The sequence below is a fragment of the Erythrolamprus reginae genome, chromosome 1 (assembly GCF_031021105.1).
Source record: "Erythrolamprus reginae isolate rEryReg1 chromosome 1, rEryReg1.hap1, whole genome shotgun sequence".
Classification (NCBI taxonomy): domain Eukaryota; kingdom Metazoa; phylum Chordata; class Lepidosauria; order Squamata; family Dipsadidae; genus Erythrolamprus; species Erythrolamprus reginae.
Window position 1 is genome coordinate 239,510,272 of NC_091950.1, and position 20,992 is coordinate 239,531,263.

The 20,992-nt window shown below is 39.3% G+C and overlaps 1 protein-coding gene across 1 annotated transcript in view; it reads right to left on the bottom strand.

Moving 5' to 3' along the window:
• The window catches only part of ISM1 (isthmin 1), a 41,527-nt gene that overhangs the window by 4,056 nt on the left and 16,479 nt on the right, over positions 1-20,992 (bottom strand). The window contains exons 2-5 of the mRNA XM_070738137.1: positions 8,328-8,567; positions 4,050-4,323; positions 3,296-3,439; positions 287-376 (exon numbers count right to left, since the gene is read on the bottom strand). Of these exons, the coding sequence (XP_070594238.1) occupies positions 287-376; positions 3,296-3,439; positions 4,050-4,323; positions 8,328-8,567 (748 nt within the window). The remainder of the gene's footprint in view (positions 1-286; positions 377-3,295; positions 3,440-4,049; positions 4,324-8,327; positions 8,568-20,992) is intronic.

A 20,992-nucleotide genomic window follows, 5' to 3' on the forward strand; every position in this document is an offset into this window, starting at 1 on the left:
AAGCCTACTGGGTCCACCAGAAGTTGGGAAATAGACCGTTTCTGGCCTCCAGGGAGAGGGGGAAACTGTTTTCATCCTCTCCAGGCATTGAAACATGAGTGTGGCCACTCGTGTATGCACAATAGTGTGCTTGCACGCTCTTTCGGCACCTGAGGAAAAAAAGGTTCGCCATCACTGGTATAATGACAGTCAAAAGATTCCTGAGGGAGTGAACTTTGGCCTACCTTTCACCTAGGCTGAGTTTAAGAGGGGGAAAACCCAACCCTTTTTGCTATTATCTGCTTACCAACTTCAAAGAGCTTTGTGGCATTGAATTCTTCACTTCCTGCAAGTAAGCTCACTTCTGTGGCTGCTGTTCTGAATGTGTCCTCGAGACCTATGCAAATTATTTGGAAGAAGGAAAACACAGGGTTGTTTCAAATAGCTCTGTTGTACTTGGAGAGAGTAAGAGCAGCATTTATTTTGCAAAAAAGAAAGTATTTATTTAACATTATTTACAACCTCTGGGAAGGGTACAACAAAGTCAAAAGAAAGCCAGCACATTAAAAATCAGGCGTATGTAATAAACCCATGAACAATTATTGCTTGCCAGAGCACCATAAATCAGTTATAAACTCAGTGCTTGTGTACTCTGATTTTCAGAATTGTCTTGAAATGAATACAGGGTTTTGAAACACGTTTCTTTTCGGTATTTTGAAGGCCATATTTTCAGGCATCATTAAAGATTACAACGATTTGGATAAATACAAAAACTACAAAGTAGTAAAGTTTTTCATTATTACATGCTTGAAGTGCGAGCGGATAAACGCTGAGCCTCTCAACTGCATTATTAGCAAATCATTATTTTAAAAACAGGATGTGCTCTTGATGTTACAGCTTATTAAAACAATGTGACTGAGATGTTTGGCAGGGAAAATATTGGGGATATTCAGCTTTAAAGAAACCATCGGATGAGAGGCCTCCTCCCAAGGATGTACAAATAAAGAAAGAGGTGAAGGAGGCCACCTTGGAATCCACACACACGGAGGATCCAGACTACCCTCACTGCCAGACTTCACAACAACTGTAGCCATATAGGGTTAAAGTCTAGCAGGAGCTTACCATCTTTTTCGGACTATAAACTGCACCATGTATAAGACACAAGAAGATTTTAAAGAGGTAAGTAAAAAAAAAAATTGTCCTCTCCGACTCCGAGGAGCACTCTAAAAGCCTCCCAAACCCACTGCACCCACTATTTTGCAAAAATGGGCCCATTTTTCACAAAAACAGGAGCGTTTTTGCCTCCATCTAGCCCCAGGAGCACTCTGCAGACCTCCCAAACCCTTTGCACACCCAATTTCTTTTTTTACAAAAATTAACCTATTTTTCTCCCGTTTTTGTGAAAAGAGGGGACACAGAGGGTTTGGGAAGTCTGTAGAGTGATCCTGGGAGCTGAGGGGAGGCAAAATGCCCCCATTTTTCTGAATAATGGCCCTTATTTCACCATATATATTTTTTGCGAAAAACAGGGCATGCAGAGGGTTTAGGAAGCTTCCTGGGGGCTGAGGGAAGGCAAAAACACCCCAATTTTTGCAAAAAATTGCCCCTTTTTTTGCCCTTCCCCCCCCAAAAAATGGTGTTTTTGGCTCACACAGAGGCTCTGGGAGGGCATTTTTGGCTTCCAGAGAGCCTCCAGGGGGATGGGGAAGGGTATTTTTACCCTTCCGCGGCTCCAGGGAAGCCTTTGGAGCCTGGGGAGGTCGAAACATGAGCGTACATGCTGCAAGGCCCACAAGAAGTTGGGAAACAGGCCGTTTACAGCTTCCAAAGGGCCTTGGGGGGGGGAGCTATTTTCGCCCTCCACAGGCATTGAATTATGGGTGTGGGCAGTCACACATATGCAATAGCACACATGCATACTTTTTGGGCACCCAAGGGAAAAAAGGTTTGCCATCACTGGTATAGGGATTAAAGTCCCAGTACTCCCAATAAGTATGTAACTTTTAAAGCAGTCAAACCCTGCTCCTATTTACCCAGGATATTTCAAAACATATATCCATTGTAAGATAAAATACAGGAAATAGTATAAGGGCAGACTAGATGGACCATGTGGTCTTTTTCTGCCGTCAGTCTTCTATGTTTCTATGTTTCTATTCAATGTTCTGCAGTTTAGATCCTTCACGCTGCATTGATAAATTTGAAGAAACCACCAACATGATTTCTTATCATTTCAATATACCATTTTCTGTATTGTCCTCCTTGAGTCTGTCTCATGAAAGCCTATTGAAGCTTTTTGGAGCAGCCAAATTATAAATAATATCAGCAACCTGCATTTTCACATACAGAAATACAGAAATGTGTGAACATCGTACTTTCTGCCCAACAAGAGATTAGAATTCTATGGCTTGTATTAAATCGTAAAATAGTCATAGGATATTTCAAAATTTTGAATGGCAATTAAAGGGGCCATCTGAAAATTTGCATTTGTATTGCAGTTAAATACGCAGTGGGGAAAAGTCCTGCACTCTTAGTGGAAAGAAGACAGCAAATCTACCAGAGCTGGAGTCCCTACCCTACCTTCAAAAGTTGGCCCATCCTGCTATTAATAAGTAGGCAGCATTCTCCTTTGTGAATTGCTGAAAGATTGCAATTGTTAAATGAGAGAGTGCTACTTTCTGGGAAGCTATTGTTCAGTACAGCAAGTGTTACAGTCTGAATAACACAGGAGGTTCTTTAATTCCATTTCAAACAGTATGATAGAGGCATGAGGAGAAAGTATTAGAAACGGAGCATTCCAGGGGTTGAAGTAACCAGAATGCTTCTTTCAGAGTTAGGAGCCTAAGATAGCACAAAGGAGGCAAGTGCTATCTTGATCTCAGCCACAATTCCTTCAAAAGCTGCAGAGTATAACTTTTTTTTAGTGCTCTGAAACCTGATTTAACCTTCAATATTTCCTATTAGCTTAATATTAATAAAAGCTCAATAAGAGGAGGAACAATTACAAGAGGCATGAGATTCTTAATTCCAATACTACTCCATCTAGTGCATTTTGCAAGAAATGCATTTTTTTCCTTGCCAATTGTCTGTAGAACATACTGAAAAATGGAAGATATTTAAATAAAAAGTATGATTGAGGAGCCTTTTGAGGCAGGGAAACACATTATGTCATTCCGTGCTTTAGAAAGGTGCAAGCAAGGTAATAGTTGCAGATACCTGAGCAGATCCTGTTTGTACTATAAATGATTTGGTCTAGATCTACACACACACACACTCTCACAGCCCATGGCTATGAACAATTCTATTCTCTATTTCCTACCTGGACAGTTTGGTCGGTCACATGTCCTTGATTCAGTGGCTGTGCAGGCATATCCACAGGTCCTGGTGCGTTTTTGATTGCCACTTCCGCAGGTTGTACTACAAACTGACCACAGACTCCAGTCTCCTTCTCCCTCTATGTAATCTGAAAGGGAGGAGAGCAAAAATAAGAGGGGCGGCATACAAATCCAATAAATAAATAAATAAAATAAATAAAATAGGAAAACAGAAGTGGACACCACGAAAACCTATCTGTTGAAAGTAGACCCAACCTGGGTTCCTATCTGCATGCTAGATGGAGACTTATGTATGTTGTGGTCAGCCCTGCAGCAAAATATTGCAATGCAGATTTCTACTAAACGCATTCTAGTCAGCTATACCCTTTCCTACCCACTTTGTGTTGTTTTTCAAACCTTTCTAATAATTTGTGAGTTTAATATGTTTTGTTTTATTTTGGAGCATGGTCCCGTCTTTTTCTTCCAGAAGAAATCCCAACAACCCCACTTAACACATCCTTCTTCTGCCTGGGTAGTACCATTTTGAATCTGTAAAGTTCCACTGCTTCTAAACAAGTTCACAGTCAGTATAGAACCCTTGATGCTTATGAATAGAATTACATCCATTTGCCTTTCTTTTGAGTCTGATTTCTACCTGACTGTCCCTTCTGTTCACTATCCACATACACAAACATTCTGCCCTTGTTATGGATACCATTTTTGTCCACACATTTGCCACTGAGGTTCTTGCTCACTCACCATATTCGGGCTGCTCCTTTGATTCAAACACCCGATGACTTGATGGATGCCTCTCCCACCCGCCATTCAAGGGATTTAGGAAGTTGCTATCTTCAGTTGTGCTATCGTATTTGTAATCCTGGTCACCACTACTCATGCGAGTGATGGAAGGTGCAGATCTTTGCCACCAGTTTCTCCAGTTTGGGGATGGGACAGGCCAGCTGGTTTTGCTGCTTTCTCTTTGAAGACCTTTCTCTGATTCAGACTCTGTTCCATCCACAACCTCTATAGTCACCTGGAGAATTCAAGAGGAAACAGCATTCAGACCTCAAAGGCTGTCTTTCTTCCCTCAGATCAGAAAAAACTATATTAAAAAAATCTTATAAAGCCTAAAAGACAGCTGCAATCTCCAAGGAATACATTAGAGGGGGGGGGGGAGACTCAATACAAATTGGGTGAAAAGTTATAGATGCTGTGACGTATATACATACATATATACATACATACAGGTATACACACACACACACACATACACACACACACACATTGAAAAAAGCAATTCATTAACCATTCCTGCTTTTTCCCTTACTGTGGAAATAATATATATTTCTATTTGCAATTAATAATCTTTATAAACTATCACCATTTATATTAATAAAATTCACTCAGTTGTTTGATTCTTTAAAGGGAAAAAATACTTCCTCCCCATCTATTTTAAAACATGGTTGCTATATGGAGGATTTGGGGAGGTGATTCTAGGACTCTCCCTAACCTACGAGAGCTATATAAACTAAAGGAAAGCCAGTTCCTTCTGTTGGTAATGAAATCTCTGTATTAGAGACATGATTCTGACAAGATGAATAACAGCATACAAGTTAAACAAACAAACAAACAACTTATATTAGCCTTAGAATTGTATCTGTACAATCAAACTACTGATCCATTTACTCCAACATTATCAAACTACTGATCCAACTCCAACAGAACAAGGGGACACAATCTGAAGTTAGTTGGGGGAAAGATCAAAAGCAACGTGAGGAAATATTATTTCACTGAAAGAGTAGTAGATCCTTGGAACAAACTTCCAGCAGACGTGGTTGGTAAATCCACAGTAACTGAATTTAAACATGCCTGGGATAAACATACATCCTAAGATAAAACACAGGAAATAGTATAAGGGCAGACTAGATGGATCATGAGGTCTTTTTCTGCCGTCAGTCTTCTATGTTTCTATGTTTCTATTATCAGTACTAGAAGTGACACTTCCCCAGTCTGGTCAAAGTTTGGGAATTGCAGGCCCACCAATCCAGAAGGCATCATATTGGATAAATTGCTTGTATTAACAGTACCTTTCTAATTTGCAGTAATACCCTATACATTTTTAGTTCAACTCTATTTCAGTGCAACACTGTGTATGTCTATGCATGTTTTTACATGGAATAAAGAAATTTACAGTATATTTAAACATTCACAGACATTTGGTGGAGAAGTTATACCATACAGTGAGATGTATCCCTGCCTAAAAAGGAAACACCTCAAACTTAATTGAAGAAGGGGACCTTAATTCACGAAATCCTACCTCATACTGTGATTTGGTTGGCCTTCAAGGTGTAACAGGTCATATTTGATTTTGTGGCAAATGGTTATTAGGGCTCCCTCTATGAAAGCATGGGAAATAGTTAACTGAAAAACTGGAGGAAAGGGAACATTTAGGTCAAGAAATGAAATATCAGACCTAATTTCAAGACCTCCTAGAACTCAGGCGCTATGTAAATAGGCTTGAAAAGCAAAAATGTACATCACACATAAAATGGCTTGGCAGCCAAGTCTTTTTGCTTACACATGACTTCCTTTTCTTTCGAGGGAGAAGAAAGTGAACCTGTTGCCCGGTGAATAGCCCTGCTATGCCAGCCTGACTGCATGAGTTGGCATGTGTCAAATCAGTGCCCATTAACAAAAGAGCTTCTCAAAGAGAAGGGGGGGGGAATCAATGCTCCCCAAGGAAATATCTTTAAAAGTACCTCATTTTCAAGAACTTCCTGGGAATTCGTTTACTTGAGTGCAGTGGTGCATTTGGCTGCTGATTTGGCAATCAAATTAAAAAAGCAGCTGTAGCACAAAAGTAACAGCTGCTCGGTTTACCCTTTCAAATGATTCCGAGGAGCTGAATAAAATATTTTGTTACTAAAACAGATGGAGGCAAACAATCAGTAAACAGATAGACTCTGTACTCATTTCCACTGGCATTAGGTTAATGCAATCCTAGAAATCCTTTCTCAGCGGTGGATGATTGTTACTTTAAAGTGGAAATATTGAAGCTGCTCTTCCCCAGTCTCCAGATGTATTTAGAGTGACAGCTTCCAGAATTCCCAGCTGGAATGACCAATGGGTAAGGCAGGCGTAAATAAATATTTATTCATATTAAGCCTAAAATGGGTAGAGATAAGACAAAATAGGAAGAAATTGACTACTTTACATGTACAGTGGTACCTCTACCTACAAACGCCTTTACTTACAAACTTTTCTAGATAAGAACCGGGTGTTCAAGATTTTTTTGCCTCTTCTCAAGAACCATTTTCCACTTAAAAACCTGAGCCTCCGAAACTGTAACCGGAAATGGCAGGGAGAAGCCTCCTTAGGGCCTCTCTAGGACTCTCCTGGGAGGAAACAGGGCCAGAAAAGGCAGGGAGAATATGTGGGGCCTGTTTAGGAATCTCCTGGGAGGAAACAGGGCCAGAAAAGGCAGGGAGAAGCCTTTGTGAGGCCTCTCTAGGAATCTTCTGGGTGGAAACAGGGTCGGAAAAGGCAGGGAGAAGTCTCTATGGGGCCTTTCTAAGAATCTCCTGGGAGGAAACAGGATCAGAAAAGGTGGGGAGAAGCCTTCATGGGGCCTCTCTAGGAAACTCCTGGGAGCACACAGGGCTTTCACCCTGCTTGTGGTTTCCCCAATTACACACATTATTTGCTTTTACATTGATTCTTATGGGAAAAAATTGCTTCTTACAAACCTTTCTACTTAAGAACCTGGTCACGGAACGAATTAAGTTCATAAGTAGAGGTACCACTGAATCTACTTGAATGCATGTGTTGGACCACGAAAGAGAACATTGCATACAGTATTAAGTTCTATTCACAGGCAAACATTCTATTTTAGAATACTGGAAATATTCTAAGAGGTGACCCAAGATGAATTTGCTTGTGATCTATGGTGATTCTAAATTTAAGATCCCTGATCTGGCCTACAGACATTCAGATGAACATGAGACAGCGGCAAAGGATAAATAAATCTATGTTTGCTGCCACTCATTGGTTATCCCATTCTTTTTTCAGTCCAGTTATGATACTCCACAATAAAGATACAAAGCTGGTTTCCAAAGTAACATTGGACAGTAGTTCTCAACCTTTCTAATGCTGTGACTCCTTAATACAGTTCCTCATGTTGTGGTGACCCCCAACCATAAGTTTAGTGCCAATTCTCCCAACAGAGCTTTAAACTGAGTGGCAGGAAGATTAGAGGGACAATCCCATTGTAAACACCCGATTGGTCAGATTGTAAAAATATATTCCAAGGTGCCAGAATAGAAGCTTTAGTTCCTAACACCATGGGAAATTTGTCTTTTCCCATGGTCTTAGGCGACCTCTGTGAAATGGTCGTTCAATCCCCAAAGGGGTCCTGACCCCCAGATTGAGAACCACTGGTCTAAAAGATTCCAGATTTGTTCTGATTTAGTTGTGGTCCAAAATCCTCAGGCGAAATCAGCCAATTTGAATTAAAACTGAAAGAAACTATGCCTTTAGCTGTATACATTTTACCACTACAGATGCTGTGGTGAGACCCTGCTAGTGATTTTTAAAAATATCTTCCAAGGGAAAGTCAATCATTCTCACATTAATGTCTCCTTTTCTGCTGTTCAGATTAGGAGATAAGTCTGTAGTGTGATATCACACCAAGACAAATAATGGGATTCAAGTCAATCAATCAATCAATCAATCAATCAATCAATCAATCAATCAGGTGCACTACTTAATTTAATAGTGATCTCTATCATAGAGCAAAAATACAGGAATTTAACAAAGCACACTCTTCTTACACCTATTTTCATATTTTTTCACAGAGTGCAGAAATATTTAATAGCATTCATACAATATTATTTAATTCCTTTATAGTATGAAATGCTCAATTATTATCTTGCTTCCCCCCTTGTTCCTAATATTTGAAAGTGCTTTTTAAAAAAGGTACACATTAAGTCCACGACTGCTTTAAAATCAAATTCAAACAATAAAATAGAAGACCTTTACCTGGATGTTAGGGTTTTGCCCATTGATATCTGCTTTTGAGAAGTCAGGAAAATTTGGAAGATCGAACAGGAAAGATCTGGGTCCATCTCTTTGCAAGGATGTATGCCCATTCTGCTGTCTGAAGCGCTGCTTGGCCAATGACCGGTGTGCTGCCTGGTGACCAGGATAATTCTGTCGATCTTCTGGGTCTAACGTGAAGCTGCTTTCAAGAGATGAAAGGCTCTCTGTGTGGAGGATTTCCTAGGAAGACAAACAAAAAAAAGAAAAGAATTTCAATTTTGGTAGATCCAAGAAAGATATTAGGCTGGATACTAGAAGGTATAGCAGAAGTAATTCTCTTGTGGACAGAATTCTATGAGTAGAGGAAGATAAAAGGGAAAATAACAACTTGTGTGTGATGGTTTTTAACACAAATGACACAGTGGTGGGTTGCTACTGGTTTGCCTTGGGTCAGTGAACCAATAGCAGCAGCGGCAGGAAGCTCCGCCCACCCACCAGGATGTCATCACGGACAATCTGTGCATGCGCAGATTCACAATTGCAGGTGGCGAAGGTAAGTGAAACCCACTACTGAAATGACATAATATGAAGGAGCATTGTACCGTTTGTATATCTGGAATTCACTGCGGCTTCCTATATGCCCTACTGATTCTGGCAGAGGTGCTTTGTTGCGTTACTGTTCTGCAAAAACTGGTGAGATGTTGTACAATCAAAGATCTCATGCCCTATGGAATGTTTTGTGACCTTGAACATGAGACTTCATATGAGTTTCAGCTCTTTTAGGATACAAAATTCTGGTAAGTTGGAAAAGATCTTTCTGAGTGCAAAAGAATCCTTCAATCAAAGTAGGGTACCAGTGGATCCATCCTCCAGAGTGGCTTACATTAAATCTATTAAAAACCTTTGTGCTGGTGAAATGAAAAAGGCACAAGCAGAAAAGAACCAACCTCATGGCCTTTGCAATCACATGCCTACAATCAAGAAAACAAGTCCATAACATTTACAATATATGCTCAAAGGTATTACAAACTCCGGTACTGATGGAAAAATAAAGGTACAAACTACATTTCAAATAGTGTAACAAGCTTCCCTATCACATACATGGTCTGGAGGAGGCAAGAGAGGGGAAATAAAATGTGCATTGTGATGTTGATGGAACAACCTCCTATTATAGTTTGCCAAGCTTGCTGTCTTGTGGCATCACAACACACATATTATTTTGATGAAATCTCTGCAGATACTTTGCGTATCAATATTACATAGACTTTACTGCTCCTCAGTGTATCCTAGTCATGTCCCATCACTTGATGTTTAGCAATACAATAAAGAAATTGGCAGTACATCTATATGACTTTTGCACTGGCAGGGCAAGGAATTAATAGAAGATGGAAGTGGAAGTTTTACCCTTGCTGGCTAGCTGGTGTAAAAGCTGGAATTTTTAACAGCTAGACCCAGATGTTTTCAGCTGCCATCTAATATGACAGCTATATTCTTGAAAATATGAAGGTTAAAATGAGATAGATGCAGAAAGGGGAATAGAGCGCCAGGCATTATTAAGAAACCTTAGTGCTTGTATAAGAAGCTATGGGTTGCTCATTTGAGATGAACACAACTAGAATGGGGTGCAGAAGAGGAAACAAGAATGATCCAAAGTTTCATACTCTATGTCAATATTCATTTTTGAAACTTATTTCATGGGCGCAAACATAACAATCACAGTGGGGAGTGTGCCATTATTTCTAATAAACATGTTGCATGATTCCCCTTCTCCACAATTTGGAGCTAAAAATCAGGCAAGGGAACACTCTCCATGCTCTATAAAGTGTCTTGAAGAAGTAGGGAAGTGGGAACAATTGCCTTCTTCTAAAATCTGTGTTTGGGTAAAAGCTGGGACTTTAAACATAAATCAGAAATCTGAAACCACCAGTACAATTACAGAGATGGACCTAAATCTAGAAGGAGGAAAGTTATATAGTTTTTCTGCATTTTAAAGATATTTATAATAACACTAAAGAGCAACAGATGAACAGGAATGAACAAAAAATCCATATACAATGGTACCTCTACTTACGAACTTAATTCGTTCCGTGACCAGGTTCTTAAGTAGAAAAGTTTGTAAGAAGAAGCAATTTTTCCCATAGGAATCAATGTAAAAGCAAATGCGTTTGGTTGGGAAAACCACAAGGAGGGTGGAGGCCCTGTTTCCTCCCAGAAGATTCCTAGAGAGGCCCCACGGAGGCTTCTCCCCGCTTTTTCTGGCCCTGTTTCCTCCCAGGAGATTCCTAGAGAGGCCACGCAGAGTCTTCTCCATGCTTTTTCTGGCCCTGTTTCCTTCCAGGAGATTCCTAGAGAGGCCCCACAGAGGCTTCTCCCTGCCTTTTCCAGTTACAGTTTCGGAGGGTCGGGTTTGTAAGTGGAAAATGGTTCTTGAGAAGAGGCAAAAAAATCTTGAACACCCAGTTCTTATCTAGAGGGTTCTTAGGTAGAAGTACCACCATACATTGTTATATGATAGACACGGTCTTAGTGATAAATTTTGGCTCACTATCAAAGTCTCTATTCATATGTTTACATCTTCACATTTCTAGAGGTCTCAGAACGGCAAGGTTCTTTCCCCTAGATACCCACAGACAAACATCATAAAATGAGTTGTCTAATGAAAAGAGGGCTGGCTCAAGATCTGTGAAGGTCTTTTTGATTAAATAGAGTTGAACTTGGAACTCACACGTACTAGTATAATTTAATCTCAGCCATGCAGTATCTCTAAATCTCTTATGTATTTTGGACTAAAACTCCCGGTCATTGGCTATAGAAACTACATGTCACACCACCATGTGTCCTTATTCAGCCTACTGGTGTGTTTTTTTTGTTTTTGTTTTTAAACTGAGACTAAACATTGCTCCTGCCAGGACGGATCTGCTGCTACTTCATTTTTCATTGCCACCTTTCCCCTGAAAGGCATGCTACTGAACACTTGTCCCATCTCCAGGCCTCATCGACAATGCCAGCTCTATTGCTGCCAGCACTGCTAGCCACCCAACAGCTGATTGCCACGCCAGCTATTGCTTTGTGTCCTGCAGGCGGGACCCAGGAGAAGAGCCTTCTCTGTGGCAGCCCCGACCCTCTGGAACCAGCTCCCCCCGGAGATTAGAACTGCCTCCACCCTCCTTGCCTTTCGCAAAGTTCTTAAGACCCATCTCTGCCGTCAGGCATGGGGGAACTGACACATCTCCCCCGGGCCTATACAGTTTATACATGGAATGTTTGTGTGTGTGTTTGCTTTTAATAATGGGGTTTTTAGTGTTTTTTAAATTATTAGATTTGTTCTTACATTGTTCTTGTTATTGTTGTGAGCCGCCCCGAGTCTACGGAGAGGGGCGGCATACAAATCTAATAAATAAAATAAAATAATAAAATAAATTATCAGTCATGTAGCAATGTGGCACTTTGTCCTCTATGAGTTTTTGCTGCTCAAGTATACTGTCACTGTTTAGATCTGTCTTTCCCAATTCAGAGTTCTCCAAATATGTAGCACTACAATCCTTGTTCGCTACTCTGATTTGAGGGGATGAGAGTTATAATTTAATTAATGAGGAAGTTAGTTTTTGGAAAATTTAGAACAGGGTGTCAAACTCATGTCGTCATGGCAGCATCACATGACATATTGGGACTTTCCCCCTCCCTTCACTAAACTGGGCATGGGCGTGGCCAGCATGTGATGTATCTGGCCCACGGGCCGGGAGTTTGACAGCCCTGATCTAGAAGGTTCTTCTTCAGGTTGATTTGGTTTTAATGATGGCCATGAAAGTTAACAATTTGCTTTAAATCCATGTGGCCTATTTCAAAGATTTTGCCCAGCTGTTTCAGGTTTCCAGCAGACAGATGTTCTGTAAACGTTTTTATTTTTCCTGCTTATCTCTTAAAATATTCAACATCTTGTTCCAAATTTATTTCTGGAATTCTCATGTGCCAAATAATATTTTGCAAAAACAAAAATATTGTTTATATGGTTTACAAAAAACAAGAAGAGTTCACTATTAATTTAGAAGCTAAAAATAACATTAAGTATGCAGTAAGAAAAATGTTACATTTACAAAAAGGAAAGAAAAGGAAACAGAAAGATCCTGGAACAACCTGTTTAAGCAAAAGATAGTTTGCCTGACAAGGTTGTTTCATTGGTGTTATTCTTCATTTATAGTTTGACATAGTTGAGCTTGGAAGCAAATGAAGTGAAATAAAGTTTGTTTCCAAATCCTCTAATTAAGATCTAAGTCAGAGAAAATCTTCCACTTTTCATGTTTAGGCTCCAAAGAGAAAACATTAAGAGAAAACAACAACCCATCACAGTGTTGGAGTGAAATGGCTATTTAGAAATGTAGAGGTAGAGATAGATAGATAGATGATAGATGATAGAAAGATAGAAAGATAGATAGATAGATAGATAATGTTCAGAGATACTGTACTTTATTAGAAGAGCCCTCCACTCCTCCACTCGCAACAGAATATCCTGCGCTACTAGACTTACAATCCTAGGTTTAAGAAGCTTAGAACTACGTCGCCTTAAACATGACCTAAGCAGAGCCCATAAAATCATCTGCTACAACATCCTTCCTGTCAATGACTACTTCAGCTTCAACCACAACAACACACGAGCACACAACAGGTACAAACTTAAAATAAACCGTTCCAAACTTGACTGCAGGAAATACAACTTTAGTAACCGAGCAGTTGATGCATGGAACTTACTACCTGACTCTGTAGTATCATCAACTAACCCCCAAAACTTTACCCTTAGACTATCCACTGTTGACCTCTCCCGATTCCTAAGAGGTCAGTAAGAGGCATGCATAAGTGCACCCCTTCCGTCCCCTGTCCTAATGTTTCTCTCTTACTAATATAAGTATATAATCATAGTTATATCTTTGTATATTACCAATACATACTTGACAAAACTAATAAATAAAAATAAATATGTTAGCAGAATTTTCATAAAGTCGTCTCTCTTCTTGCTGGTCAAAGCTTTTAACCTGTTACTGACAATGGCCATGGCATATAAGGAAAATCTCTATAAAATGTTCTATAGATGGCATCTGCTCCTGGAAAGATTAGCTAAAATGTTTAGCAATATGTCCCCAAATTGTCGGAAGTGCAAACAAATACCTGGCACATATTGCCACATGTGGTGGACCTGCATAAAGTCAAGAAAATTTTGGACACATCCACACATGTTTGGAAAAACAACCAAACAACATATAATTTTAAGCCAGAATTGTTTTTATTAGGCATTGTATCAACTGGTTATGAAAAAGGGACAATGTGTATTATACACCGTGACTGCAGCAAGAATTGTATATGCACAGCAACGGAAGTATGAAAACACATCTTCAGAGGAGGAAATGATACGGAAGATACTAGTCTATGCAGAAATGGAGAGACTAATGCTAAGAGATACAGAATACTATGCGACATGGAATAGATTCTATCAATGGTTAGAAACATGAGGTAGAAGTTGGAATGCAAAAGAACCAGGTTAGGTGGACATGGAAAAAGATATTATGTATGTATTAGAATGTAGGTATTAGAATGATAGATACTGTAGATGTCATGCTAGAATACGATGGTCAGAAAGTACTGTACAATACTAGCACTGTTTAAAATAGTATTTACATCATTTTGTTTTTCTTTTGTTTTAAGGCAAGTGGAATGTCAGGACAATTACACTGTATTTGATATATTTATATATAAACATTAAAAATATATATTAAAAAAAGCTTTTTAACTTTTCAGACTTCTGCATCAAACTAAATGCAACAGTTTATGCTACAAATTCAAAATACATTAAGATAGGGAATTTTCTACATTCAATAAATGTCATAAGAATGTTAACTACCTTGCTTTTTGGAATATATAAAAGAACCATCAAGAATGCTTAGTGGGTCCTAAGCATTATTTTTGAGGTTGAACCTATATTATCTTTAATACGATATCAATTAATTTAAACTCCCAAAGTAACTGGCTAGTGAAACAAATAAATTTTGCTACAAGCACACCTGGATTACTCCTATGCTACATATTGCAGACTATTGGACCATTGAGAGGAGAAACAGTAGACTTGAAGCCTTTTTGAAGCTAATAATGGACTCTAAGTGATAGTCTGGGTTTCCAGAACACCTGGTTTATAATTAAAAATATTTAACACAAGGGCTTCAGATGAAAGTCTGTAAGAACTGTAATACCCACAGTACACAGTCCCTTCCTGCAAGCAACAAAGCATAGAAGCCTCTGGCATGAAAATTAATGAATGCAGCCTCGTTTCAACATTGTTCAAGCCCTAACTCTCCTCTCTGCCGATGCTCTATTGTTACAACATCAAAGACCAACTGCTGGCTCAGATACAGTCAATATGAAAAGAGAAGAAGGCCCCCTAAATTTACTGCTTGACTGCGTTCTCTTTAAATGGATAGCACCGTGGTCCTCCTTCAAAGGTGGTATCCCAGACATAGATCATCTTTATAGGACATCATGTACAATAAAACAAAGCCGTAACTTTACAAAACCCAGAAAAACCAACAACCCAACCCAACAACAGTGTGAAACATCTTTAAAGATCCCCCATGAGGTAAACATTCCAATTTTTATTTTTTTTTAATATCACTGTGGCTACCAGTTTGTAAAGTCTTTGGTGTATTCCGTCCATCACTGAAAGCTTATCAGTGACATTATTTAACCATTTTATATCCTTTTAAAAAAACCTGAATTATAATTTAGCTGAGTTTGCATCTACATGTTTGATATTCTGAACTGTTTTTTTAAACACTAGACAGCTTTGCAATATTTAAAACTTATGGAAAGGCATTGTATTTAAAAATCGCCGCCCCTAATATTGTTTTCCCTTTAAATAATTTTAATCATCACATATATATATCTGACTTATAAAGTAGGATAAAAAGCTTTGCTGTGGGAAAAAAGCTTACCCCCCTATTAAACTGTTTTGTTTCCAACCTGAGCAATGAGTGTTTTGAAAACTACTTGGTCCAAATAAAGCTTAAGATAGATTACACATAATGCCTTCAGAGTCTACTTTTTCATTCACTACAAGAAATTTAATCCATCCTTGTTACTGAGCTATTTTAATGTTTGCAGATGCTACAGCTATGTTAAAAATGGAACTGTAGCTCCAGATAGGAGGCACAATACAGACGGATGAAAACCACATCCATAGAGTCAGAAAGGGCACAATAGTCTTGCTGTACTTGATCTTTCTTTAAAATCACAATAAAGCAATTGATTAAGTTCAAGATCAACTAAAATACCAATCAATAGTGAAAACATCTTCATGTTTTCCAGAAAGTATGTACAATATTTAGGATGTCAAGCAAAACCTGTGGAACACTGAATGGATATGATACAAATGGGAAGACAAGTGTAAAATTTGAAGAGTTAAAAGGCATCCAAAATAGTTTGGGTATAGACTGCTTGCTTTGGATAAACAGCTTTAAATACAATAAATGATGCTGACATTTCTTTTAGCCTATGAAATAACTTCATTACCTTCTCACCATGCAATATTTAGAAGCTTATAAATGTAGAAGCTTATAAATGCAGAGAAAAGGTTGTCTCACATAGCACTAATATTCTGAGAATGTGAGGACTGCAGTAATAGAAAAAGTAAAGAAAAACTAAAAGATCTCAGACTATCTCTTTAGATGAACCTGAATTAAATTTTCCATATGGCATGACTTGAATTAACTTTGCAAGGAGCTGGCAAACCTCTGGAGTCTTTTGCACAGCTTGTCCTTATGTCCCCCATTAATAATATGAAACTTGCCTGGTACATCAACCAAAGCACCTGACTCAGTTTCTACTTCCCAGAGAAAATGCATTATTTTTGCAACAATTCCTCTGGATTTGTAAGTAAGCTTCCTATTGGCAGAAATTCTCATTTTCTTTTTTCCTGTAATCCAAAAGCAATCCATGGAAATTAAACAAGGAGAGAAATAATTTAGAATTAAGGAGGAAATTTCCTGACAGCCAGGAAAGTTGATCAGTGGAACAGCTTGCCTCCAGAAGTTGTGAATGCACCAACACTGGAAGTTTGAAGTAGTGTAGGGTTTCCCGCCTAAGTAGGGGGTTGGACTAGAAGACCTGCAAGGTCCTTTCCAACTCTGTTGTTGTTTGTTGTTGTTGTTGTTGTAATTATTATTATTATTGTTGTAATTATTATTATTGTTGTTGTTGTAATTATTATTATTGTTGTTGTTGTTATGATGATGATGATGATGATGATGTCAATACAACACAGCAAACGAGATCACTATGCTGGATTTCGTATTTCATCACCAGTCGGGCGCTTCTCAAGCACCTAGGACTGTGTGATGTAGCGGCGAATTATGTTTGTCGATCCCAGTAAAACGGCCTTTTGCAATTGACAGATGGAGATTTTGTCAATTCCAATGGTTTTCAAATGTCTGCTGAGATCCTTTGGCACTGCTTATGCCAGAGTCGTTGCAGCTCGATTTTTAGATCTTCGTATTTAACTAATTTCTCTAGCTGTTTCTCCTCAATTCTGCTGTCCCCTGGGATTGCGATGTCGATGATCCATACATTCTTTTTCTCCACAATCAGGATGTCTGGTGTGTTATGCTTCAGAATTCGGTCAGTCTGAAGTCGGAAGTCCCACAGTAGTTTTGCTTGCTCATTTTTGACCACTTTTTTGGGCTTATGATCCCACCAGTTCTTTGCCACTGGTAAATGGTAGTTCCGGCACAGGTTCCAGTGGATCATCTGTGCCACAGCATCATGTCTCTGCTTGTAGTCAGTCTGTGCGATCTTTTTGCAGCAGCTGAGTATCTGATCGATTGTTTCATCTGTTTTTTTACAGAGTCTGCACTTTGGATCGTCTGTTGATTTTTCAATTCTGGCTTTGACAGCATTTGTTCTAATGGCCTGTTCTTGTACCCCCAGTATTAGTCCTTCTGTCTCCTTTTTGAGTGTTCTTTGACTATGTCACAAAGGTGTTGGATCAAGGTGGTGCCGTGGATATTGCCTATCTGGACTTCAGCAAAGCCTTTGATACGGTTCCACATAAAGAGCTGATAGATAAATTAGTGAAGATTGGACTTAATCCCTGGATAGTTCAGTGGATTTCAAGCTGGCTGAAGCATAGACATCAGAGAGTTATTGTTAATGGCGAGTATTCTGAGCAGAGACAGGTTACAAGCGGTGTGCCACAAGGGTCTGTTCTGGGTCCTATTCTTTTTAATATGTTTGTGAGTGACATAGGGGAAGGTTTGGTAGGGAAGGTTTGCCTATTTGCCGATGACTCTAAAGTGTGCAATAGGGTTGATATTCCTGGAGGGGTCTGTAATATGGTAAATGATTTAGCGTTACTAGATAAATGGTCAAAGCAATGGAAACTGCAGTTTAATGTTTCCAAATGTAAAATAATGCACTTGGGGAAAAGGAATCCTAAATCTGAGTATTGCATTGGCAGTTCTGTGTTAGCAAAAACTTCAGAAGAGAAGGATTTAGGGGTAGTGATTTCTGACAGTCTCAAAATGGGTGAGCAGTGTGGTCGGGCAGTAGGAAAGGCAAGTAGGATGCTTGGCTGCATAGCTAGAGGTATAACAAGCAGGAAGAGGGAGATTGTGATCCCCTTATATAGAGCGCTGGTGAGACCACATTTGGAGTACTGTGTTCAGTTCTGGAGACCTCACCTACAAAAAGATATTGACAAAATTGAACGGGTCCAAAGACGGGCTACAAGAATGGTGGAAGGTCTGAAGTATAAAACGTATCAGGAAAGACTTAATGAACTCAATCTGTATAGTCTGGAAGACAGAAGGAAAAGGGGGGACATGATCGAAACATTTAAATATGTTAAAGGGTTAAATAGGGTTCAGGAGGGAAGTGTTTTTAACAGGAAAGTGAGCACAAGAACAAGGGGACACAATCTGAAGTTAGTTGGGGGAAAGATCAAAGGCAACATGAGAAAGTATTATTTTACTGAAAGAGTAGTAGATCCTTGGAACAAACTTCCAGCAGACGTGGTTGGTAAATCCACAGTAACCGAATTTAAACATGCCTGGGATAAACATATATCCATTGTAAGATAAAATACAGGAAATAGTAAAAGGGCAGACTAGATGGACCATGGGGTCTTTTTCTGCCGTCAGTCTTCTATGTTTCTATGTTTCTATGTAAGCCATGACCAGGTCTTTTCTTTATCCACTTTGCCTTCAATCTTCTCCAAGAACTGGCCATGCAATGTTTTGTTCCGCCAACTGTCCATACAACATTGAGTTACAGTTTTTCTATACTGGTCCTTGGTTTGCTTCACCTTGAGAAGCTTCCTATTGTTGACCTCCATCAACGGTGACTCTTTGCTCTCCTTCACATAGTCAGCTAATGCATGTTTCTCTTCTTCCACTGTCTGCTTCACTTGCAAAAGTCCTCTGCTGCCTATTTTCCTTGGTAAATACAGCCTGTCAATGTCACTGCGAGGGTGTAGTGCATGATGGATTGTCATTAATTTTCTGGTTTTCCTGTCCAAGTTGTCCAGCTCTGCTTGAGTCCAGTTCACTATGCCAGCTGTGTATCTAATGACAGGTATGGCCCAAGTATTTATAGCCTTGATAGTGTTGCCACCATTCAGTTTGCTCTTCAAAATTTTTCTGGTCCTCTGGATGTACTCTTTGCTGATCACAGTTTTCACATGACCATGCTTGATATTATCCAGTTGCAAGACGCCCCGAGTCTTTGGAGAGGGGCGGCATACAAATCTAATAAATTATTATTATTATTATTATTATTATTATTATTATTATTATTATCTGTAGGTTTCTGGCTGGTGGGCACTTGATGGTTTGACCATTTGGCATTTCAATGCCGTCACTTTCAGTGATTTCCCCCTTTTTCAGTGCCACTGTGGGACATTTATCCAGGCCAAACTCCATGCTGATGTCATTGCTGAAAATTCGCACAGTGTTGGTTAGTGACTGTATCTCAGTTTCTGATTTTCCGTACAACTTCAGGTCATCCAGATACAGCAGGTGTGAAATTTTTGGTGAATTCCTAGCAGTTTGGTAGCCTAGGTTTGTTTTCTGTAGGATGAGTGACAGCGGGATTATAGTGATGATGAATAGCAATGGGGACAAAGAGTCCCTGGAAGATGCTCCTTCTGATGTTGATCAGTCCATAGCTTTCATTCCCAACAAAAAGCTCAGTCTTCCAATATTTCATCGCCTTTTCTATGAATTTCCTGATGTTTTCATTGACTCCAATGACTTCCAGGCATTTTATGATCCAGCTGTGCGGCAATGAGTCAAAGGCTTTCTTGTAGTCAATCCAGGTCATGTATAGGTTTGTTTTCCTGTTCTTACAGTTCTCTGAAATCATTTTATCAATTAGGAACTGGTCTTTCGTACCTCTGCTTCGTCTTTTATTGCCCTTTTGCTCCACTGCCATGATGTCATTTTCTTCTAAGTAGTCCTGAATTCTGTCAGCTATGATACCTGTCAGAAGTTTGAGTATGGTCGGCAAACATGTTATTGGCCTGTAGTTTCCTGGTAAGGCTCATTTCGCTGCATCTTTCTGTATTAAATATGTTCTGCCAGTTGTAAGCCATTCACTGATGTTTCCTGTCTGCAGCATTTTGTTGAACAATTCGGCCATTTTTGCATGCAGGCTGGTCAGGTATTTCAGCCAAAAACCATGCACCTGATCAGTGCCAGGGGATGTCCAGTTCTTTACTTTCTTCACTCTTTTTGCAATCATTTCAGGTATTATTTCCAGCTGCTGCATATTGCTCGTTGAGAATTTTTTCTCAAACTCCTTTATCCACCCAGCAGTTTTGTTATAGTCCTTTTCGACCTCCCAGAGATCTTTCCAGAACTTTGTTGTTATTTTCACCTCTAGCTTTTCAATTTTCGTATCTGTTTGCTGATGCAGGTTCTGGTAGAACTGCCTCTGGTTGGATTGAAATGTTTGATTCTGCCTGTACTGGGTGATCCTAGCTTCATATCGCTCAATTTTCCTGGCGTCACTGTTATTTGCTGCTTTACAATTTCCGGAGCTTCCTCGATCTTTCTTGTACTAAGCCGGTACTTTTTTGTCAAATAGTCTTTGATATTCTGATTGTTACGTTTCTGCTCCTTAATGTTCTTCAAGTTCCTTGCATCTGACCTCAAGCTTTTGATTTTCAGTTCTATTTGGATTTTCCATTTGGATTTTCCAGTTGATTTTCAGATTGGTTTCTGTTGCAGTAACCCTAGTTCTTCAGTTACTATCACAGCTGTACTATAGGCAAGCTGATTCAATTGTTCAATTGAAGTTACATTGACAGTTGCAAGTGCAGAGTTAATATCTTCCATCAGTGGGACAAGTCGTTTCTTGCTTATGTTTTTTAAGGCTGGCAGTCTCTTTCGCTCTGCCTTGGACTCTGCATGAGCAAGTATTTTGTCCTTCAGTTCTTGCTGCCTTTGAGTTATAGTGCCAAGTGTATCATCTGCAGCTTCTTGCTGTCTTTCCAAGTTTTCATCAGGTTCCAGTTGTGCAGTGACTCCAGATCTTATTGGAGCTTCTACTGGTGCCTGATCAGATTTTGGTGTTTCTATTTTACAAATTTTCTGTATTTCTTTCTTTCTTCTTCTTCTTCTTCTTCTTCT